This window comes from Lutra lutra, chromosome 3 (genome assembly GCF_902655055.1).
Source record: "Lutra lutra chromosome 3, mLutLut1.2, whole genome shotgun sequence".
Taxonomy (NCBI): domain Eukaryota; kingdom Metazoa; phylum Chordata; class Mammalia; order Carnivora; family Mustelidae; genus Lutra; species Lutra lutra.
In genome coordinates this window covers 69,559,090-69,584,013 of record NC_062280.1, presented here as the reverse complement: position 1 = coordinate 69,584,013, position 24,924 = coordinate 69,559,090, and the positions used below count along the sequence as shown (strand labels likewise).

The following is a 24,924-nucleotide window of genomic DNA, read 5'->3' as shown; positions in this document are numbered from 1 at the left end:
CGAGCAAGTAGCTGACACATAACCAACCAAAAAATAGACATACATTAGCATCTGGGCTGAAAAAAATGATGCATTCACATTACTTTTTTAGCAAACAGATGGTATTTGCCATACATTTATGTGTGCATCACTCTTTTTAAATGAACAGCCAAGAGAGATAAACAGAAAAAAGAAAATCAGAGGAAACAGTGTAGAGAGTTAAGGCATATTAAAATTTTAGAAAAAAACAGCTATTATTATCCTCAAAGTGATAAAAGAAGGTAAAACTAAACAGAATACTATAAAAAAGGAATAATAAAAAATAAAAAGTTCCCGGAAATTTGTAAGATAATAGAAACAAAAATTCAATACAAGAGTTGGGAATTCAAAGTTGAGGGCATCTCACAGAGTAGAATGAAAAGTTTAAAGAGATAAAAAGCAGCAGAAAAAAGATAAGAAAAATCAGAGGATCAATTCATGAAGTCCAACATTCTCCAAACGGGACTATCGGAAAATGAAGCAGTAGGGAAGAAAGCACCAAGGAAACAGTGGAAATTCTAAAGGGCCCAGCTCAATGAGTAAGAAAAGACCCATACCAAGTCACATCATTAAGAAATATCAGAACAGAGCTGAAGATCTTAAAAGCTTTAGTTAAAAGAGACAAAACAACAAAACCTGACACTTAAAACTGGTCGTATACAAAAGAACAGGAATTGGAATAAGCAGAAGTCTTCTCAAAAGGAATAGCAGGAGTTACGTCAGCAAAAATAGTGGAAAAAAGAAAAGTGTCCCATCCATCAAAGCACCAAGAAAAAGGCAAATACTGTCAGAGTCAACTTTGATCAGAACTCTAGAAATTAAGCAAAGGCTTGCAGCAACCTGGGGAGCATTTAGTCAAGAAAAACAACAGACTCTGTGGTGTTTTAACTTGGCTTATTCCCACCCCCAACTCTCATCAATAACATGGAATCAGAGTTAAACCAGCAGCCCGGTAGCCACTGGGAAGGCTATCGTTCTTTGGCCTGATTATGCACTCATCAATGCAGAAAGTCTTGTGTGCACCCACTTCCCATCCTCAGAAACATTTGTCAAAAACAGTTAGAGATAATTAATTAATTTGAAGGCTGCCTAGGGCAATGTACAACAGTTAAGGCAAACAACAGACTAAACAAAAACCTTAACAGGAAAAGTTAGCAAATCAGATGTCCTTAGGGGCTTAGAGAAGCTGGAGGATATCCTGGGAATCTAAAAGGTCATATGTATACCCAGGGCTCTGTTCATGTTCAGGAAAGTTTTCATCTCTGGCGGACTGAGGTTCTGTACACGCAGGACCCAAAGGTTAAGTCAGAGTTGTCAAGTGCCTGGCTGAGTGTTGAAGGTGTGCCCCAATATGCAGATGGAGACCCTTTACAAAGACTGGGAGATGGCAAGCATTTAAGGAACTTTTGGTCCGATCATTAGTTTACCACTAAGCTAACAAAGTAAATTTTAGTGGCCATACAATTTAAAGAATAAAGACTTTAGAGAAATAGCTTAAAGACTCACTAAACAAACAAGTAACAACTAATCTTGAGAGGGTAAGTATCTGATCTTCGGAGTTGTCAAACTGTATTATTTTAAATGTCTAATTTTCAATAGAAACTATAAGAGATGAGAGGAAACAAGAAAGTATGGCCTATGCAAAGGGGAAAAGACAGAATCAATAGACACTATATCTGAGGAAACTTAGATTGACTAAACAAAATCTATATATATTTTAAAGAATTTATTTATTTGACAGAAAGAGTGGAAATGTGAGAGAGCGCGAGAATGAGTGGAGGAGGGGCAGAGGGAGAAGCAGACTCCCCGCTGAGCAAGGAGCACAATATGGGATTCGATCACAGGACCCCTCATGACCTGAGCTTAAGGCAGATGCTTAACCAACTCAAACACCCAGGAGTCCCTAAACAAAGACTTTAAATCAGCTATTTTAAATATTTTGAAAGAACTAAATGAAACCATTTTTAAAGAACTAAAGTACAAGGTTGATGCTTTCCCAAATAGAGAACAGCAATAAAAAAATACACAGAAATTATGTAAGAGAACCGAACTGAAATTTTAGAATTGAGAAGGATAATAACTGAAATAGAAATTCAGAAGGGCTCAACAGTACATCTGAACATGTGGAAGAAAGAATCAGTGATAGTGAAAATAAATCAATTGAAATTATCCAGTCTGAGAAACAGAAAGAAAAAAATGAAGAAAAATGGGGGAAAAAATGAAGAAAAAGAGTGTCAGAGACCTGTGGGACTCCAACAAGTGTACTGACATGTACAAGCTGCGAATCCCAGAAGGGGAGAGGAAAAAGGGGGCAGAAAGGATATCTGAAGAAATGAAAGATAAAAGTTTCCCAGTTTTGATTAAAAAGATGATGTTAATCAAACTCCAGGTATAAGCTCAAAGAGATCTGTATCTGGACAAATCATAATCACACTGTCAAAACCCAAGAAAAATCTTGAAAGCAGTAAGAGAAATGATTCATTACATACAAAGGATTCTATTCTAGTAAGATTAACAATTGATTTCTCTTTAGAAACCATAGACAGCAGAGGTGGTACGATTCACATTTTCAAAGTGCTGAAAGAAGGACAATCAACTAAGAATTCTATATCTAGCTAAACTGTCCTTTAAAAATGAAAGAGAAACCAAGACATTCTCAAATAAGCAAAACTTGAGAGTTCATCGCTGGTAAACCTGCCTAATAAAAACTAAAGGGAATCTTTTAGCCTGGAATGAAAGAACACAAGAGAGTAAAATCCACATAAAGAAATAAAGAGCACCAGGAAAAGTAATTACATAGGTAGATACCAAGGATGCTGTAGGTGTATTTTTTGTAACTTTCTTCTCCTATCTTATTGAAAAGGCAGTTTCAGAGGACATAATTCTAAATCAGGGTAGCTGAATATACAATGTTTAAAAATGTAGGTTTCATGACAGTAACAGTACAAAGGATGGGAAGGGAGAGGGAATGGACCTATAAAGGAACAAAGCCTGTGTATACTATTGTAATTAAGTTCGTATTAATCTGAACTAGGTTGTTATAGATAAATTAATGTTCATTGTAATCCTGGGACAACCACTATGAAAATAACTCAAAGAAATATAATAAAAGAAGAAGGAAATGAAAATGGAAGAAAATATCATTTTAACAAAAAATGCATCAGTAATAGTGAAATAATCAAAAGAGACATAAGATACATACACAACAAATGACAGAATGGCAAATATAAATTCAACATTAACAGTAATTATGTTAAGTCAACTGACTTGAACCCTCTAATTAAAAGGTGGACACTGGCTGACTGGATTAAAAAAAACATTCTTTAACCATGCGTTGTCTATAAGAGACACACTTTAGATTCAAAGACACAAACAGGTTGAAAGTAAAATCTTGCAGGGGGTACCTGGCTGGCTGAGTTAGAAAAGCATGTGACTTTGGATCTCATGGTCATGAATTCAAACCCCACATTGGGCCTATAGATTACTTAAAAAATAGTAAAATCTTCAAAAAAAAAAAAGTAGAATCTTGGAAAAGGATACACTATGGAAACAGAAACCAAGAAAAAAACTGGGATGGTAATATAAAAATCAGATAAAAACACACTTTAAGACAAAAATTATTATCAGAGACAAAGAAGGGCATTTTACAATGATAAAAGGCCAATATATTAAAGACATAAAATCATAAACATATATATATATAGTTTAACAGAACTCCAAAATACATGAAGCAAAAATGGAGAGAATTGAAGGGAGAAATAGACAAGTCACAATAATAGAGATGGGGCGCCTGGGTGGCTCAGTGGGTTAAAGCCTCTGCCTTTGGCTCAGGTCATGATCCCAGGGTCCTAGATCGAGCCCTGCATCGGACTCTCTGCTCAGCAGGGAGCCTGCTTCCCTCTCTCTCTGCCTGCCTCTCTGTCTACTTGTGATCTCTGTCTGTCAAATAAATAAATAAATAAATCTTTAAAAAATAATAATAGAGACTTTAATATCCCACTTTCAAAAAACGGATATGACAACTATAAAGAAGATTAACAAGAAAACAGAAGATTTGAACAACATTATAGACCAATTAGGCTTAAGTACTATCTATAGAACACTCTATCCAACAACAGCAGAATACAGATTTTTCTCAAGTACACATGAAACATTCTCCAGGATATGTAACATTCTCCATAGACCATACATTAGCCATAAAACAAGTCTCAATAAATGTAAAAGGACTGAAATCATACAAACTATATTTCTGACCACAACAGAATGAAATTAGGAATCAACAACAGAAAAAAAATGAGGGAATTAACAAATACATACAAATTAAACAATATACTGCTAAAGAACAGATGGGTCAAAGAAGAAATCACAAGAGAAATTAGAAAATACTTTGAGATAAATGAAAATGCATCATAAAAAAACTAATGGGATAGAGAGAAAGCAGTAGAGGGAAATTTATAGCTATAAAAGGCCTTAAATCAATAACCTAAATTTCCACCTTAAGAAACTAAAAAAAGAGCAAACTAACTCCAAAGCAAGCAAAAGAAAGAAATAACAAACATTAGAGGGGTAATTAATGAGATAAAGAATAGAAAACAATGGCAAAAACTCAAAAAAATTTGTTTTTTTTTAAAGATTAATAAAATTGACAAGATTTTAGTTAGACTGACCAAGAAAAAAGGGAGAAGACTCAAATTGATAAAGTCAAAATGGAAGTGGGGATATTACTAGCAATCCTACAAAAATAAGGATTATGAGGGAACATTATGAACAATTCTATGCCAAAAAATTAAACAATCTAGGTGAAACATACAAATTCTTAGAAAGACACAAACTACAGAAACGACATCAGGAAGAAACAGAAAATCTGGGGTGCTTGGGTAGTTCAGCTGGTTAAGTGCCTGACTCTTTTTCTTTCAGCTCAGGTCATGATCTCAGGGTCATGAGATCAAACCCCGCATCAGGCTCCGCTGAGCGTGGAGTCTGCTTGAGTTTCTCTCCTTCCCCCTCTACCCCTCCTTCCTGCCAGCACAGTCCTCTCTCTCTTTTTCAAATAAATAAATAAATAAGTAAATAAATAAATAAATAAATAAAATCTTTAAAAAAAAAAGAAAGAAAGAAACAGAAAATCTGAACAAACTGATAATGATTGAACTAGTTATCAAAATTTTCTCAAACTCAGGCCCGGATGGCTTCACTGGTGGATTCTACCAAACATTTAAAGAAGAACAAAACTGGGGTGCCTGGGTGGCTCAGTTGGTTAAGCATCTGCCTTTGGCTCAGGTCACGATCTCAAGGAACTGGGATTGAGACCCCCATCAGGCTCTCCACTCAGCAGGGAGTCTGCTTCTCCCTCACCCTCTGCTCCTCCCCCTGCTCAAGTGCTCTGTCTCTCTCTCTCCCTCTCTCCCCTTGCAGGGGGATGCACTCTCTTCCTTCCTTTCAAATAAATTCTTTAAAAAAAAAAAGAAAGTGAAAAGATAAGCCACAGAATAGAACACTTTCAAATCAGACATCTTATCAGGAACTAGTATCTATGATAAAAAAAAATACAGGAAGCGAACTCTTAGCAACAATGAAAAGACAATCCACTTAAAAACTGAAGGAACAAAGGATCTTGACTGACACTTTTTCAAAGATATACAAATGGCCAATTAGCACATGAAAAGATACTCAAATTATGACTCACACAAACCAAAACCAGTGAGATATCACTCATATCCATTAGTATGGCTATAATCAAAAAGACGGATTCTAACAAATGTTGACAATGATGTGGAAAAATTGGAACTTCTATATGTTGCTGGTGGAAATGTAAAATGGTATCAGCACTTTGGAAAACAGTTCAGCAATTCCTCAAAACTTAAACATAGTTACCTATAAGCAGTTCAACTTCTATGTGTATACATAAGAGAACTGAAAACCTATGTTCACACAAAGACTTTGACATGAATGACAGCATTATTCGTAACACCCCAAAAATGGAAACCACCCAGATGTTCATCAACGTGATGAATGGATAAACAAAATGTGTCATACCCATCCTGCAGAGTATCCTTCAACCACAAAAAGTAATGAAGTACTGATATCTGCTATAACATTATATTAAGTGGGAGAAGTCAGTCACAAAAAACTACATATTGCAGAATTTCATTTTTATGAAAAGTCCAGAATAGGGAGATCCATACACAGACAATACATTAGTAGTTGCCAAGGACTGGGGAGAAGGAGAAATTGGGGAGTGACTGCTAATGGGTATGGAGGTTTTTTGGGGAGTGATGAAAATGTTCTGAAATAACACAGTGGTGAATATTCTTAAAAACCACTGAATTATACACATTTTTAATTTTTTTTCAAATTTTTATTTAAATTCTAGTTAGTGAACATACAGTGCAATATTGGTTTCAGGAGTAGAATTCAGTGGTTCATCACTTACACACAACACCCAGTGCTTATCATAACAAGTGCTCTCCTTAATACTCCTCTGCCATCTACCCACACCCCACCCATCTCCCTCCATCAAACCCCCTGCTGTTCTCTATCATTAAGAGTCTGTTACGTTTGTTTCCCTTCTTTTTCCCCCTCCTCATACATGTTCATCCATTTTGTTCACTAAATTCCACATGAGTGAAATCTTGCAGTATTTGTCTTTCTCTGACTGACTTATTTCGCTTAGCATAATACACTCTAGCTCCATCCACATCATTGCAAATGGCAAAGATTTCATTCTTTTTTGATGGCTGAGTAACTGAATTATATGATTTTGAAATAAGGAACAGTAGATGCCTTCAAAATTCTCCAAGGTGATTATTTTCAATCTAGAATTTCAAGTATGAACTTAAATACTGGGAAAAGAGCAGGGGAGGTTAGGTCGGGGAGGGGAGGTGCTCTAAAAGAGCTAAATCCTCAGCTATTGTAACAGAAAGCTAATATTTGCTCTTGAAAATTTTTGTTTCAGAAATTGTAATATCAGGATATTACTGAAAAATATCCCAATAAGTCCCAGAAAAAATAACTAAAAGACAATAGTGACCCACAAATGGCCAGGAACTAATATATTTGATTTTTAAATTCTTTGCATTTATTACTTTAAAACAAAATTTACAATGATTATTTAAAAAAGAGAATCATCATACTCTAAGAAACTGGACTATCTGAACAATGAAGTAGAAAAACCCTGAAGTCAGAGCCTGATTTCATGTTCTGTGGCATTTATTTGCTCTGAAATTATGAGCTACTCACTGTGTCTTAGTTTCCTCATCTGTAAAATCAACAATAAGATTACCTGTGCTCCTAAGTGAAGAGCTTTTATGAGAAGCAAATGAAATAAAAGTAGATAGAAAAACATTGTTTAAAAATGAAACATTATATACTATCTATATAACACTGTAAACATTCAGATGTTTTAGCTTTTACTTATCCAAGTGGATATTCAAGATCACTGCTAAACTGTCTTCAGGATTTACTTTTCCTTGAATAATCTGGATTATGGACCAGAATAGAAACAGATTCAGGGGATAATTTCCAGACTCTGCCAGGTAAATGAAGCAATGTGCTTATTAACTATTAGAGGTAGGATTTCTTTCTCCCAAAAAAAAGTTATGTCTTCAGGAAATTATGTACATGCCTGTGCATCAATTAAAACAAACAAGCCAGAAAGCACTTACCTTCACAGTCAAATCCTCATTACCCAGTGTGATGTGGACTTGAATAGGAGGGTAAACACCTTTGTCAGCATGGTGTTCCATCGTTGCTCTCATTGCATTCTGAAATATATTAGGGTTCCATTCAAAATACAACTTCAAAAAAAGACTAATTATAATTTTCAAATATGTATATATGATATGAAATTTAAAAAATTTTAATTTGTTGGAGATAGGCCAAAGTATCACAATTCTTATATTTGAAGAATTTTAAAAATTATTGTCAATTTTGGAGGACTTTTGAAATACTCTGATTTAAAGATTTCAACTAAATTCTGCACATTTTCCAAAACCAGGCATCTCAACACTTTGACTAGTTTACATTGAAGCTGAAGATTCTATCCAAATACGTCTATAATTTAGTAGGTAACAAGTAAACCTTATTTTTGAAAAGTTTTGTCCCTATTTTTAAGAATCATTTTAATGGCCATAGATTATTTTGAAGGAAAAAAAATTTTTTTCATGTAGTATTCACAGCAGTGGTCTTATTATGATGTAGAAACTAATCCAATTCTCCACTAGTTTGAAACTAAGGATATTTACACTGTGAAATTGTTTTGATCAATTCCTAAAGGATACACAGTACACAATGCCAACATAGTATAAGCACGAAAAGATAACATGACATGTAGCATTGCAATAGAAATTGATAAAACTCGATACGGTTAAAAAGGCAAAAGATGGGGCTGAATTTGGAAATAGGAGTGTGTGACCAAGGCATACCCATCAGGGTTGAGTATCCCTGGGGAAAAGATACTATCGTCTCTACCAAAGGCTATTTTTTTTTTTTTTTTTTTTTTTTTTTACCAAAGGCTATTTTTAAGATTTGGTTCCAAATGAAAGCCATTATTAATGACTATGTAAAATTAATGACATATTAATGTCATTATATGTAAATCTATGTAAAATCTATTACAGAATATGAAATTTCTTTTATTAAGCATCATGGGGAATAAGATCTTTAGTAACTGAAAATTTAAGGAAAAAATTAATTTTAATCCCTTAAGTGCCAATTGCTTATTTATTTAACCAGTTGGATAGAAAGATTTTTTTGTAAGGTATTAGATACGTTCTTGCTGTCTAAGGAACAAAAGAGCATTCTTGAATTCTTGCTGTTCTAAGAATTCAGTCAGATTATCCGTGTTTCAGAGTATTTTTCTTTTTCATGATCAGACTGAAAGTCACCTCTGCTCTCTACTAGTTGACTACTGGCTCAAGACACGGTAACTAAAGTAAGAGAAACTGACTATATAGGCTTGAATTAGGGCAGTCATTTTCAGCTACAAGGACCTGTACACTCCTCATCACTCACTTTTCTGTGTATCACCAAGCGTCACTGGTGGGTTATTGGGGGATAAAGTACTCAACATTTCTAGCATAATTTTATTTAGTTTTTGAAATTTGTTGTAAAGAGCAAATATAATAGCAAAAGCCCTGTAAGCCAATATAAATGACTTTCTCAAACCGCCCCCCCAAAATATATAATAGTGGGACTCTGGTCTTCTAAGGGTGGAAAATTGAGAACCATTCTTCTAAATATTCTATTTTGTAAAAATAGAACTTTATTGAACACTTACACTGAGCTACCATTGTTCTGGACACTTAGTAGGCTACTCCCAATCTTTCTAACAACCTGGATAGTATTATCCTCATTTTATAGAAGAGGAAACATAGGCTCAAAAAGGTTGACTGATTTGTCCAATGTCACACAGAGATTAAGTGGCAGAACTGGAATTTAGGCCCAATTCTTTCTGTCTTCCAAGTACAAGCTTACCACTACACTAAAGTTCCCATCAGCAGGGATAAAACGCTGATCTCCAGCAACGTGACAGGACACTGAGCATGAAATGACATCTTGAAATGCACGGGAGGAAAACCTGGTAGAGCAGATCCCTAACCTCAGGAAAGGACTGATAAAGGTTATGTAATACTATTTTACAAACCTTGAAAAGTTCAAACACCATGTGATAGAGATGGGATGGTACATAAACCACTTGTATTGGCTGTCCTGGTGATTTTGCTACAGAGCAGAAGAGAAAAATATGAAAGTACAGAGAGATGTGCTTAAAGCATTTTCAAGAATATATTGTGTAATGATGAAAAGAAAACATTTACTATGGAGGGTAGTATTATCTGGGGGAGAACTGCCATCCCGGTTCTTCACTGTGTTAGTGTTTGACCCCACATTCACATAGATTTATAACTGATGGTGACAACATGAGTTTGCAGTCATTCTTGTGATCCTGCATAACTGTTAGCCAACCCAGCTTCCCATTTTCACTATGATGGTGAGTCTTTTAAAAGGACTCTCGGCCTTAAGGTCAGAATTTTATTTTCCAAAACAAAAGTGTTAAAGTCTTATCTAAGTTCCATGGTCCAACTCACATCAATATACTATTTTTTTAAAAAGTCATTTTTTAAATGTTTCACCATATGCAATGTTTTCTGTTTTATTTCAGGCATTTCTATGGATACAGATCTGAATTAAATTAAGCTAGCATCAATTTATCAAGGGATATGAATTCTACAGTCAAACATTTTATTAAATTTAGAAGCCCAATTGGAGATGCAGGGGCAGGGCAGGGGGAGGGGGGCAGGAAGGAAGTATGTAAAACAGAACTTTAAGTAGAGCAAAGGAGTAAGACTCACCATACCTTAGAATTCTAATTGATCCAATAAATTGGACTCTCCTCTGAATAAACCGCCCCGTGGAAACATGGATGGGACACCTGGAAACTGCTCACAGTTCAGGTTCCTAAACTATCATTTGTGCATTGTGATTCTTTACTGAGTGGTATTGTTATGAAACAAAAGAGTTAATATGGCTTTAGAAAAACACCAAGCAATTCTATTTTCAAGTGAAGAACTTCTTCCACTGTTCTCCCACTGTCAGGTCCAGAATACAGTTTAGGAAAAGCCTATTTAATTGTATTCTTAAAGGGACATCTTAACTTAGTAACTGTTTTTCCCTCTACCCAACTACCCCAACCCCACAGAAACACAATCAGATTTATCAACCTCCTTCCAAGACATCAGAATTTTTTTTTTTTTTTTGTCCAAAAGGTACTAGTCAGGGTGAAAAGATCATCAAAGATAAACAGATTCTCAAACAGAAGAGCATTTTCTTTCCTCTTTATACCTCCAGTCTTTTTACTTCCTCAACAATAAAAAATGATTCACTACTCAGGAAACAGAATTCTTAAAGGGTGAATTTTACATTATTGGAGTACATATAACAGTCAAATGTAATTTTCTTGGCATCATTTTTTCTACAACCAAAACAGAAACAAAAATAAGGAAAGAATGAACATCCTCAATTAAATATAAACAAAATGGGGAAGAAGAGCCCAAAATGCTTTTCAAACAAGAATCCAACTAAATTACACACACACACACACACGTGCACACGTGCGTGCGCGCATGTGCACACACAATTCTTAACATGATTGCTCTCCCTCAGCCTTCATCTTCAGTAAAGAAGTTGATGAAAAGTCCTTTTATATTAAGACACATCTAAATTCTTCTTATCATTGCTTCTCAGATAATCACAACACTAATCATTGAGAAAAAGACACCATCACGCTTACCATTTAGTTCTTCAAGTTCTAGTTCAGGAGAGTTAATATAATACAAATCACACAGACGCCTAGCATTTTCATAGCCATCTAGTGTGAATCAAAACAAACAAAAAAAGCATTAAAATAAATTTACTTCTATATCACGCATTAAGGTGGCAATAGTACTGATCAATGAAATTTATAACTGTCTATAGGTGAAAATATACTTCAATTATCTTATTTGGGGAAGGTCTTCTTAAGTATGACATGACAACACCTAATACCCACAAAGGAAAAATGACAGATATGATTATATGAAAATAAAGACATCAAAATAGAAGACACCATAAACAAAGTAAAAACAGCAAGGTGAAGGAACTATTTACAATACATGTAACAAACATGTAGAGTTGGTGAAAGTTTAGAATACAGACACTCTCACTCATTATTTGATACCTTTTTGGAGGTATCAAAATTTTAAACGCATTTTAAATGTCTTGAATATTAGGAATCTTTCCTTCTAAAATACTAGCAAAGTCAGCAGATAGCTAAAGATGTTCACTGCAGTATTGCTGCTGGTAATAAAAAAAAAAAAATGAAAACCACCTAAACATGAAGCAACAGAAGGATGGATTAATACATTCTGATATACCCATGAAGCCATTCAAAACCCTGAAGTGTATCGATATGTACTGAACATGGAATGATGGCTCTAAACTTGTAGAGAAAAATACATATCGCACCCATTTTCCAAAACAAACAATGTAAGACCAACAATTACATATGTATAGGAGTATATGTGGCATAAGAGGAAAAAGTGTGGAAAGATGCAAACCAAACTATTATGAATTATGGCTCCTCGTATAGGGTGATATATACTTTTTGAAGTGAAACAGATATCCCCACAGTATCACCATACTTTGCCTAACAAAGTATATCAACAAAATATTCATTCTATATATAATGTACAATTTAACGTCATAAACTTATTTTCAAATCCATATATTTGCCCTAACATTTTATCTCAAGATATAAATAATTGTTTTAATAGCAAGCAATAACACCCGGGCCGCCTGGGTGGCTCAGTGGGTTGAAGCCTCTGCCTTCGGCTCAGGTCATGATCCCAAAGTCTTGGGATCAAGCCCCACATCGGGCTCTCTGCTCAGCAGGGAGCCTGCTTCCCTTCCTTTCTCTCTGCCTACTTGTGATCCTGTCAAATAAATAAATAAAATCTTTAAAAAAAAAAATCACTTAACAATTTTGATTTTTGCATCTTTCCTGAAAGAAGAAATATAAATATTTACCTTTAATAACTTCAACTACATCGCAGTTTGGATTTATGCTTCCAATGTGTTTTCGATGAGCTGGGCTTCCTTTGCCTTTTCCACCAAACAATAAAGCTATCAAAAAAAAAAAAAAAGGACAAAATAAGCTATAACTCTCTATAACTGCTTTTTCCAGATTTGAAGACTGTTTCTCTAAATGGTACCAAACAGTAGATATTCTCCCTAAATATACACATAGTATTTTACATTCAATGAAAATACCTCCTTTGTATGGTAATTTACTTAATATACAAAAAAGCAAAATTAAATGTTTCTAAAGAGAAGTTTTCTAAATAAGTTTAAAATATACATATATATTCATTTCATTTTGCTTCTTCTCTTGACTTCTGGATACTTACAGTGCTGATTGAGTAACATTCTAATTGAAATGCGACTCATGTAGAAACGATCCAAAAAGTACTGAACATTCTGGCTGGTGACAGGATCCACCCCGAAGCTCTCCTTGTATTCAATCACACCCTGGGCCATCGTGGGAATAACATCGTTGTGTCGGTTCCTGATCCGGATCACAGTATCTGTAAAGCTAAACAAACCTGACTTGTCAAAATTGCCAAATTTTTAGACAAGTGAATTTAATACTAAAATATAAGTTTAACTAACCTATACTAGGCAAGAAATCCCCGATACAATAAAAAAGACCACTGGTGTATGTTTTCTTATGCTTATTTAAATAAATTTCAGATCATAAATACACAAAATCAATGACAGTACAAAATTCTCCAAAATAAAATTTTTGAAACTTATTTTCTTCGAACTCCTAAAAAATAAGGCTGCCACAAAACACAATCCTAAAAATGTTAAGGGTTTTCTTTAACCATTATCAGCTCAGATCATCTAAGCATTCCCAATGAGGAAAGTATTCCTAGGATGTTCAGCATTAAGAGAAGACAGAGTGCTTGCTTCTAGGGAACACATGCTCTGTAAGGAATAAAGATGAATGAACCAATAAAGCCTGCCTGTTTGGGGAACTATTCCCTATGGTTCCAAGAGAGAAAGAAACCACTGAGAAAAGTAAAAGAAATTCTAATTTCATTGAATCTATTAAGTTTAAAAATGGGAGAGGAAGAGTCTACTGTTGTGTTAAAAGAAAAATTTGAGTCATCCAGCCTTCCCACTTCTGTCATTTAGAAGACATTATTGCATTTAAAGACCTAAATAAAAGAGAAAAGTCTTAATTATGAAATAACAAAATCCATCTTGTAACATACCCATCAGAATTAACACTTCTGAATGAGTGCTTTCCCATTCAAAGTCATCATCTTGAGTACTATTAACTCATTCCAATGATGCTCTCACGGCTCAAAATATTTTTGGAATTCCTAGTTGTAATCTGCTTCAAAACCAAACTGCTAATCTCAAATACAAACAAGAAAACTCCTCAAAAACAACAAACAACTCATCATTTCTAGTCACCCTTTATTTCACTTCTCTCTTTTCAAAACCCCAAACAGTATTATTCTGCTTGATTGCTCTCCGTCTTTTTTAGATTCAGCTCTAACCATTTTCAGAAAGTTTCATAGCATAACATTTATTTTTAAGTAAGAGGGCTTCAGTTCAAATCCTAATGCTACCCCTAGTTGGCTATTTGAGTTCAATGCTACCTTAAGTTTCTTAACTTCTTTGTGCACAGATAGCATTAACTGAATAGCATTGTTTTAAAGATTTAATACATAGTGTGCTTTATACGTAGGCAGAGAGTAAATCCTTGATCTTATTTTCAGACCAAAACACATTTAAAAAGTGAAATGTTGCCATCATCTTTAAAGACAGTAAAAAAAAAAAAAAAAATGTAGTGAACGCTAAGGACAGTGAAAGAAGTGGTCTTTAAGTTCTGAGCAACATTCATTGGAATAAGCAGGTAACTTCTTAGAGGACTACCTGGGTTTATCAATTCTGGTATGCTAGTTATTAAATTGGTTATATTACTTTCATTATCTTACAGGCCAAAGGTCATAAAGTGAGACTCATAGACATGTTTTTATAGGCCTTCAGTATTTAAAAAATTTGTTTTAATTAGTTGCAATCTTCAAAATTGGGAGATTTTAAAAGTCTAAGCTTACTGCTTTTCTTTAAACACACGCACAAAAGTCAGACAATCCAGACAGTGTTTGTGCATTGGCAATGACCTGCCAGAGTTGAAGGTGGCATGCACTCTCCAGGTTGAGTCCTCACCAGTTCCCTACCATCCAAATGGCTCCGAGGCCACATCTAGATTTCCACTGATCACCACACTTTAACTGTGTCTTTTCTTATATTTACTGACTTATGGTGTTTGTCGTACCTATATGAGCTGCTATAGACACATACTATCATATGTTCTGGAGTGGAGAGAAATTGAAAGTTAATTTCCCTAAAGTGACCCAATAGCAGGTTTAAGCTCAATATACTTATATTTTTTATATGACATTTAAAGAGTATAAAAATTGTATGGAGAATAGGATCAAAATAGTGAACTTACTCATAAATAGTTTTAGCATCTTCAGCACTTTTGTCTTTAAATTCAAGAAGCTCCTGAAGACTCTGGATATACCTAAAATGCAAATCAGTGGGGTAAATTTGTTCTTTTACATTTTGGAAGTTCAATATTGTAAAAATACTAAAAAGGTATTTTTAATTTTAACATCTTTTTATTTTTAATTTACAATACTGCTACAAATTATGGTTGAAGTAGGATTTTTAGATCCATTCACATTTAAGCAAAGTGCCTAGCACAAAGTAGTAGAAAGTGCCCTTTTCCCTAAAAACATAGGTTAAATTAAGAATTTCAGGATGTTGGGTGCCTGGGTGACGCAGTTGGTTAAGTGACTGCCTTCGGCTTGGGTCATGATCCCAGCATCCTGGGATCCAGTCACACAATGGGCTCCCCCTACTTTGCAGGGAGCCTGCTTCTCCTTCTCCCTCTGCCTGCCACTCCCCCTGCTTGTGCTGTCTCTCTCTCTCTCTGTGTCAAATAAATAAAATCTTAAAAAAAAAAAAAAAAGAATTTCAAGATTTTGCAGCACCTGGGTGGCTCAGTTGGTTAAGTGGCTTCCTTTGTCTCAGGTTATGATCTCAGGGTCCTGGGATGGAGCCACCCCATCAGCAGGGAGTCTGCTTCTTCCTCCCCTTTTGCCCCTCCCTCTACTTCTGTGCATGCTGGTGCATGAGCACATTCTCTCAAATAAATTCAATAAATAAATAAATAAATAAAATCTTTTAAAATAATAATTTTAAGATTTCCCACTTTTTTTTAAGTTATATACTCTAAAATAATTTTTCATTATCTTAAATTTACCACTCTACAGTATAAATGCTGATTGTCAATGGAACTGAGTTTGTTACCACGAACTATGTGATCTGGGGCAAATGACTTAACTTGTCTTAGTTTCAGTAAAATGTGCAAGCCTGCCTACCTCAGTCTATGAGTCTAACTTAACACCTGAGCTTTAGAACCTTATATACCTTACAGACTTGAGTGTTTAAAAAAAAAAAAATGTTTAATTAGTTGCAATCTTTCAAAACTGGGAGATTCTACATTAAAAATCTAGACTTTTGACTCTTCTTTAAATACACAAAAATCAGATGATCTGGACAGGGTTTCTGCATTGGCAATGATCAGCTGGCGCTGAAGGTGGTTATCCTTTGGAAGCATGCATGCTCCAGGTTAATAGCTTATGTCCATCAACATCCAGTCAACAAACACTTGTTAAAAGAATTTACCACACAGTTCTTTTAAACAGAGCTGAACAAAAACAAAAAGTCATGAAAATGTAGGTTTTTAATTTACCTAACAATTCAAGGTGGCAAATCACCTGTTAAGGACAGAGCAAAATGAGGAGAGCCAAATGACTTCATCAAGGTCATGCTGCCAGGCACAATAGCGGTACAGGGCCAGAGGTGAAAACACTTCACTACTACTATTCAGTAACCTTCAAAGATACAGGGTCTGCTTTGGCTGCTCGGTTGGCACTTTATCTACAAATGTCTTTAGTAGGGATCCAGCAGGCAATGAAAGTGTTTTAAAAATCTGTAAATCCATATGTTGGTTTGGAAAGCTGTTCTTGACAAGCATGGCGCCTCTCTGCAGTCCAAAGCATTCCAAAGTCAAGTGATTCTGGTATTTGCTTTAACCCTCACTTTTCTCTTCACTGGCAAGAAAAACTATGCTCTTTATTCAAGATAGTTGAGCACCTACAATGTTTTGAGTGCAGATTAGATTTCAAAATGTAGCATATTCTATTTTTAACGAAGAATTTTCAAAACAGGAATATGCTTCCATAGAAAACTACATGTTCTCACTTATATTCCATCATAGTTCCTAAACAAATGCCTCTTCTCTAAACCGTATTTATAATTGTCCCGTATTTGAACTACAGATAGCAAGCATCTCAGTAACACATATTATAGCAATCATACTTCTTTTGCTTTTTTTTAAAATAAGATTTTATTTATTTGACAAGGAGAGAGACAGCGAGAGCAGGAGAGGGAGAAGCAGGCTTCCCGCCAAGCAAGGAGCCTGATGTGGGGCTTGATTCCAGGACACTGGGACCGTAACCTGAGCTGAAGGCAGACGCTTAATGACTGAGCCACCCAGGTGCTCCTCACTTGTCTTTTAAAATTGAAGTTCTAGCAGTTTCTCCTACAAACTATGATACCTACAAAAAAAGCTAAGATCTCCATGAATAATAACTGGGAAAAAATCTTGCAGCTACCTTTTGTTTTCTATCTACGACTGAACACTGGTAAACTCATTCATTTGAAATGTATAGTGCTTAAGAGACTAGTACTCTTAAATTAATAAGATTACCAAGTAAGGCTGTATTTAAGTGACCACATATGTATGCACCCCCACTGTCATATTTTGGAAGAGAGATCATAGTTTCTTATATGATTCTACTAACTTCTAATTATTTTTAAATGGTAGAAAAAAGATTTTAACTTTTGTGTTCGATAAAGATATACTGCAATAAAACAAATTCAGTTTATTAAAAAATATATACACGCTTTAATACATTTTATCATTCTGACTATAACATGGTATAGTAGAAAGAAACAAATCTGGGCTTGAATCTCAGCTCCACTATGATTGGTACTGCCTTTAGCAAAAGACCTGTAGGTGCCTCAGTTTCCTCATATATAAAATGGCAATAAAAATGATTAATGAGCAGAGCTGTCAAAGAGATTAAAGGTAATATATATAAATCCCTAACCATCAACACATGGTAGATATTTTTTATTATAACATCCTGCATATTCAATAACACAAATCCTAAGTTTAGTATGTGAATTTCTGTGTAGTTCTGATTGGGTTTTTTTTCCAAAGTCAAGGAATGGTAGAGTCCAGGATTCAAGGGACAAACCTAGATATACCCATAAAAGGAGGGGGAATGTTCTTACTAACATCAGATTCCACTGAAGAGTAAAAACAGAATTTGCTTTCACCTTACATGAAGTCTACAAGTCCACTGAAATTGCAAACACAACATGGGAATCTTACCAGCTTTGTACCAATTGAACTGATGGAGTCCTGAGAAGGTTATCTGGAAGAAGACTTATTTCTTTCATTATATTTGCCAATCTAACAGGCAGCTCTTGCCGCAGAAACATAAATGAAGTCTTTTCACAAGCATTCATAGATCCTAAAACCAAACACGGTAGGAACAGCAGTAAGTAGAGGCCATAAGGCACAGAAGCCAAGGGGCAAGGAGAAACACAGTTACTGGGCAATGTCAGAGTGGCAGCATCACCATAATGAGCGGGAAAGGAAGAGGAGGCAAGGGACAAGATAACCCAGGGTTGTGAGGCATCCTAAATGACCTCCTAATTCCTGACATTGTTTTGTAGAGTGACGAAGATACTTTCCTGTCTCCATCACTTGCATCCTTACTGGGATCATCTTAGAACCAAGGGAACCTGAGCAAGTCTGAGCAAGGCGTGGAATCTAATTAAGTGTAGCACCTGCCAAAGCCTACCCTATGTAACCTGTTGCTGCTATTATTTTGAAAATCTGTTTCCTAACTCCAGCTTTATAAGAAATGACTACCTAAGATAAACAGAGAAATGTTATCATATGCTTGGGAACCATGAAAAGCAAGACTCAATGTAGAGGAGGGCTTTCAGGCAGCAGAAAGCAAAAAATACCAATGCCTATTCAGCAACAATCTTCAAACTTTGAATCCCTGCAGCACCTCTCCCCAACCACTCACTGCCCCCCCAACCTGGTTTTATTCAATTGTGTGATTCCTGGACAGAAGCCTGCTCTTCTTCCACTCCCATCAAGATGCTAAGCAGAACAGTTGTAGAATAGCCTTTGGCAAGCAGTTCCATTTGAAGTTAAACTAACTTGTTATTTCAGCAATGTGTTTTAAACTCATGAATTTAATTTTGCTGTTTTAGCAGGAGGCAACCTTAGCAAAAACTAGATTGTCCATAGCAGGAATTGCTGAATTAAAGGAAAGCATTTTCTTGTGAAAATTTAATAGGATACTGTGAACAAGACCAAACTCACCCCTTAATCACACTACAATCATTTTAAGGTAAAAGCAAAAAACCCAGGGCTTTGCCCTCCCCCCCAAATTGCCACTGTACACCACAATTTTAAGATAAAGCTGCCCCCTATGCTGATATCTTTTGAGCCCACTAATGATCCCTTACTGACTTAACAGTCAGTACTCACAATGCAGAAGATAACTTTTTCTACTGAAATTTTACTTTATTGGTTTATTAGTTTTCCCTTCCCCCTCCAACCCCGCCATGAGAAGTCTAAGTTAAAAGCCTAACTTTGCAAATTTCTCTGCAATCTGTTGCATCCTTTCCAGAGAAAATCAAGAAGCGTCCACCAGAGGAAGAGCAAAGTGGATAGTCGCTTCTGCAAGGTGAAATGTGGCAATCCCCACAGCACTAGTGTTCATGCACTTTACACGTGCTCAAGACTGCTGATGATGAAATGAATGTGCTGTTGGTGGAAACGCTATTAGGCAAGCGGCAAGGAAAACATTCTATGAAACACTCAGGCCAGTTATAACTTGCTTCTCCATTCACCACGTCAATTTTATGCAATCATCATTGTACAAAGCTGAGCATTTATCATCACTGTGAAGAATCCGAACACGACTCCCGGAGGTGTGCACACACTTGCTTCTAGCCGGAGCTCGGCTCTTCGGAAGGGACCTGGCAGCGCGGTTCTGCACACGTGCGCTGAAAGGCGGGAGGTCATTCCGCCCGCGGCCCTCCGGGTTTGTTTTTCAACAATACACAGTCAAAATGCACACGCCCCCAGTTATTTATCCCGCCCGCCGGCGCCAGCACCTGAGCTAGAGGATCTGTCCGCAAGGGGGGGAAGGAAGCGTCTCAAGCGCTGGGAGAGAGACGTTACGAAGGAGGGGGTGCGCCGGACGTGAGAGGGGGCCCGCGCTGGCCGGGCCCGGCCCGGGTCAGGGGCCGCATTTCCCCGCGCAGGGCCGCGCACAAAGGCCCGAGGCCCGAGCCCCACTCACCGAAGTCCAAGAACTGCTTCATGGAAAGCGGGGACGGCGAGAAGCGCGCGTAGAAGTCCACCTGGCCCGGAACGCCGCTCTCGGGCGCCGGCCCCGAGCCCGAATCCGAGCTGAGGCTGCGGCTGGCGCCGGCGGGGCTAGCTGCGCGCAGCCCGGAGCCCCGGCCGGCCGAGGCGGCTCCGCGTAGCAGCCGCGCCAGCCTCATGCCGAGCCCCGCCGGAGGAGCCGGAGCCGCGGCCGCCAGGTCGCCGCTCCGCGCCTGGGCCGGGCGGTACGTGAGGGACGTGGCGACCCTCAGGGGCGGGGAGCGGCTGTCACCGCCGCGGCCGCCGCCCCCCGCCGGAGCCCGGCCCCCTGCGCCGCTGGGCGGGACCCAGAGAGGGAGGCGGGGAGAGAGGCGGGACCGTGCGCGGGGTCCGCCCATGGGCCGAAGTCCAGCCCTGGCGCGCCTGGGCGGGGCTGGTGAGCCACCCGGCAGCTCGCGTGTGCGCAGCTCTGCGGGCGGGAAACCGCGGGCGCGGGAGCCAGCCGGGTCTCCGCAGTCCCCGACCCGCCCCGCGGCGCAGCTGGGAAGCGCGCCGGTGGCGGCGGCACCCGGGCTGCTAAGCCGGGCTCGCCCTATGGTGCGCCCCCTTCCCACGCTCTTTCGGAGCGAACCACACCTTCCTGCTCCCTGTACCCCCCCAGCCTCTTCTGAAAGCCTCAAGGACCTGGCCGCCCGCTCCGCTTTCCACAACGGTGTTCTGCTGCGAGTCCGAGTGCGAGCCAGAAACTCCACTGGGATGCAAGCCCCACGTTTCACAGGTAAAAAGAAGCCACGACCCAGAAAGCTTCAAGATCTGACCCTTGCCAAGCAGCGGTACAAAAATGCGAATGAAGCCTGGGGAACGTATGTATCCCTAAATATTACCAGCGACTGCAGACCCAGAAGATGATTGGCAACTCAACTTAAAGCTTCATGTGTAGGCCTTCTAGGCACGGTCAGCAACCACGATGAGGCGTCCCTCCCCTTGACTGACATTCTTTTAACGTCTTCTCAGCTTCACAGTTTGCCTGTTCCAGCTTTTCCTCTTCTCCAATTTCCTCAACTTATGATGGGGTTAGATATGGTAAGTTGAAAATGCATTTAATACACTTGTCCAGCATCATAGCTTAACCTAGCCGACCGTAAGCGTGCTCAGAACACTTCCGTTAGCCAACAGTTGGGCAAAATCCTCTAAATCAAAGCCTATTTTATAGTAACACTTTATTGAAGAACTACCCCGAAAGTGAAAAGCAGAATGGCTGTACGTGGGTTGTTTACCCTGGGGATTGTAGGGCTGAGTTGGAGCTGCTGCTGCTGCTGCTGCAGCAAGCATCACGAAAGAATATGGTATCCCATTTCAGCTTGCTTGGGAAAAGATTAAAATTCAAGGTATGATTTCCACTGAATGGGTATCAGTTTCTCACCATTGTAAAGTGGAAAAATCGTAAGTTGAACTGTTGAAAATCGGGAACTGTCTGTAGTGAATCCAAGACTAGACAATTTCTCATATTGGTTTAACCCCATAGAGCTGCAAAGGCAGCAATCTATGCTGAAAATCCCCACAGCTGTCTCTTCTCTCCAGGGCTACTTCCCCATATATCCATCCCCAGGGCTTTGGTATGTCTTAACTTTTGAAAAATTACTTTTTCATGGGTAGTTTATCGATAAAACATGTACACATCTATATCTCCAGCAGTTACTGGTGTAGAATAACAATTCATTTCTCCATAGTGGTCAGGCTTGGGTTATATAAAGTATATGTATAAAGAATGAGATTACAGTCTCTTTTTAGGCTGTGTTAGTCCCACAAGGTTAGCTTGAAGGAGAACAGTGCCCACCTGGAAACAGGTGTAGGTAGTTGAGGGAATGGGGTGGAAACAGCACCTGAACATAGTCTCTGAAAGCGGTGCCTCTAACAGTTTTTTCAGGTATCTATTAACATAGTTGTTGTTATGACTTTGGTGAAAATATCTTAGAGGAAGTAGTATGAACATAAGACGATGAGATATGTAGAGAAAGTAAGAGTGGTGGTATCTCTTTCATACCTTTCCTGTTCCACCGGAAATACTCTGTATTCTCCAAATTTGGCCTTGCTTCATCCATTCTGTGAATGCTTGTTGAATGCTTCCTGTAGGTACCAGGCAATGTTCTGGGCGGCTGGGAATAAAGCCACATGCAATTCAGATAGGATCCTATATTCAGATATGCCTGCTCTTAGAAAGCATATACTGTAGGGTCTGACGTGGTAGAAGAATTTTATACCACACCAATATTAGAGCATCTCCTCCATGGAAGAAGGATTAGAGTTGTTTTGAGTGGCTGAAACAGCTGATGGGAGTCGTAGGGGTAGAAACCATAGGAAACACATCTGACTCACATATGGGAAAACTTTGGATGGTTATCACTGTTTGACTACGAACTGGCAGCCTTAGAGTACCAGGGGGTTTTTGTCAGTTATTAGCATCTAGAGTGGTTTTGTAATAACACTGCAGGGAGGGTTACAGGAAAGCAGTATGGTGTAATGAAAAGAGCCTAGTTTCTGGTTTCAAATCCAGGCCCTGCCATATACTAGCTCTGTAGCCTTGAGGGAGTTAAACTGTCTGAGCTTCAGGCTCCTTACCTATAAAGGGGGAAAATTACTGTCTCCTTCAGTGACTGTGATATGCATAGTGTAGCTGTCTATGTTAGCACAAAGCCCAGGACGTACCAGACCCTCAGTAAATGGCATCTATTTTTTTTAATCATTGTTGCTGGTTTTTTGTTTTGTTTTTTAAGATTTTATTTGACAGAGATCACAAGTAGGCAGAGAGACAGGCGGGGGTGGGGGGGTGGGGCTCGATCCCAGGACCCTGAGACCATGACCCGAGCTGAAGGCAGAGGCTTTAACCCGCTGAGCCACCCGGGCACCCCATTGTTGCTGTTGTTATTATTATTATTTCCTGATTAGGATTTTATCCGAACAGCTCATACTCATGTTTTGCCTAAAGCCAACTTTACCAAAGGTTTGGGATAAAAAAATTAAAATTTAAATATTAGTCATCCTTAAAATATTGTCTCTCAACCATTTCTACAACTCTGCTCCAGCCTCTGTTTGGTTACCTTCCTTTTCCTTCCTTCTATACCACTCCCTGAACTCCAAAATCTTAACTAGTACCCACAGTATTATTCAGCTCCCTTGACCCCTGTTTGCAACTCTGCTGCTTTCGCCCTGAGCATGTCAAGGTGTTCAGCTGAACAGTAACTTCTGTAGAAGCACAAAGGCCCAGAAAAATCATGAGGTTTATTTTAGCAACTTCATTCTCCCAGAAACCAATCCAACTGTGTGGTTTTTTTCTTCAAAGATTTTGTTTGTTTGTTTGTTTGTTTGAAGGAGAGAGTGAAAATCAGCGGGTGGGAGGGTGGACAGGGGACAAGCAGACTAGGCCCTGAGCCCAAGCCTGATGCGGGGCTAGATCTCACCACCCTGAGATCATGACCTAAGCGGAAACCAAGGGCTGGATGCCACTCCCCCGCCCCATTCAACTGTTTAATGAAATGTTTTTTTTTTCTTTTTTCCAAAGTGATGTAGAAAAGAAGTTAGGGTTCAAAGCTGATGGGCAAGAAAGAATTCTTGAGATGCCTTTGGTGCAAAAAGGTGGTTTTATTAAAGCACAGACAAGACCCCTGGGGTCATAAGGGATGGATGGTCCGTGGTATACTTTGAAGTTGGGAAGGGGTTAGGAATAAGTGTAAGCCTCCCAGGTATTTTGGAAATAGGGTTCCCAGGATACTGAGGAGGCTTGGTATTGTTAGGAAAGGTCATTTATTACTGTTTAGTAGAAACTTAGTCATGAGACCCTTCAGATGTATATTGGTGGGTCATATGCTTGGGGGATGATTGCCAACATGTATCTTGGCCAGGGTAGAGATAAAGTAAGCTTCCAAAGGAATTTTTTTTATGTTAAAGTAGACTTACAGGGTCCTGGGGGTTGGGTTAAGATTGACTTTTGCCCTTAGCAAAGCATTAACATCGAAGCAGTGGAGTACCTAGAGGAATGTCACTCTGCCCATCTGAAGGACCTGGCAATGGGCTGCAGGTAGCAAGGACATTCAATAATTTTTCTTCTGCCTTTATTTCCCACATCAGAAGTACATTCACCGAACTTCCACCCAATATCCAGAGACTGAGTATATGAAAACACATAAAAAATGGTATCAACATTTTGCTTTTTGGTCAAAGACTTAGTGTCCAGAAGCTGAAGAGAACATTAGATTTTTTTTCAGGTATTTGTTAACATGATGGTTTTTTTTTTTTTTAAAGATTTTTTATTTATTTATTTGACAGACAGAGATCACAAGTAGGCAGAGAGGCAGGCAGAAAGAGAGGAAGGGAAGCAGGCTCCCCGCTGAGCAGAGAGCCCGATGTGGGACTCAATCCCAGGACCCTGAGATCATGACCTGAGCCGAAGGCAGAGGCTTAACCCACTGAGCCACCCAGGCGCCCAACATGATGGTTTTTAAGACTGTGGTAAAAATATCTTAGAGTAAGCAGTTTTAGGGAAGGAAAAAAAAATGTCCTTCCTTGTCAGGTTTTTCCAGCTGCTTTAAGGATTCAATTGACACGAGACAGATTAATAGGAGAAAAACCCAAGATTTATTATGTGTACACGGAGACCCAATAATGAAATTGACACTCAAAGAAATGACCATGGCAGGCAGAGTTCATACATTTTAGACAAAGAGACAATAAATTTGAAGTATTGACAGCATAAAGAAAACAGATGTTTGGGAGCTTTTGTTAGTAAGGAATTCTAAGATTTGGAC

General features: G+C 38.3%; 2 protein-coding genes across 9 annotated transcripts in view; one reads left to right on the top strand and one right to left on the bottom strand.

The window, feature by feature from the left end:
* The window catches only part of PDK1 (pyruvate dehydrogenase kinase 1), a 31,980-nt gene extending 11,679 nt beyond the window's left edge, over window positions 1-20,301 (bottom strand). For both annotated transcript variants that reach the window (XM_047722166.1, XM_047722167.1), the window contains exons 1-8: window positions 20,097-20,301; window positions 18,098-18,239; window positions 15,080-15,151; window positions 12,960-13,144; window positions 12,580-12,675; window positions 11,306-11,383; window positions 9,662-9,738; window positions 7,683-7,781 (exon numbers count right to left, since the gene is read on the bottom strand). In XM_047722166.1, the coding sequence (XP_047578122.1) occupies window positions 7,683-7,781; window positions 9,662-9,738; window positions 11,306-11,383; window positions 12,580-12,675; window positions 12,960-13,144; window positions 15,080-15,151; window positions 18,098-18,239; window positions 20,097-20,301 (954 nt within the window). The remainder of the gene's footprint in view (window positions 1-7,682; window positions 7,782-9,661; window positions 9,739-11,305; window positions 11,384-12,579; window positions 12,676-12,959; window positions 13,145-15,079; window positions 15,152-18,097; window positions 18,240-20,096) is intronic.
* Window positions 20,300-24,924, top strand: part of LOC125095732 (proline-rich protein HaeIII subfamily 1-like) — a 95,404-nt gene continuing 90,779 nt past the window's right edge. For 5 of the 7 annotated variants that reach the window (XM_047722174.1, XM_047722173.1, XM_047722175.1 and 2 more), the window contains exons 1-2: window positions 20,300-20,900; window positions 21,137-21,205. In XM_047722174.1, coding sequence (XP_047578130.1) covers window positions 20,300-20,900; window positions 21,137-21,205 — 670 coding nt within the window. Of the gene's footprint in view, window positions 21,206-24,924 lie in introns of all 7 variants that reach the window. The other 2 variants (XM_047722172.1, XM_047722171.1) reach the window with 1 other exon arrangement.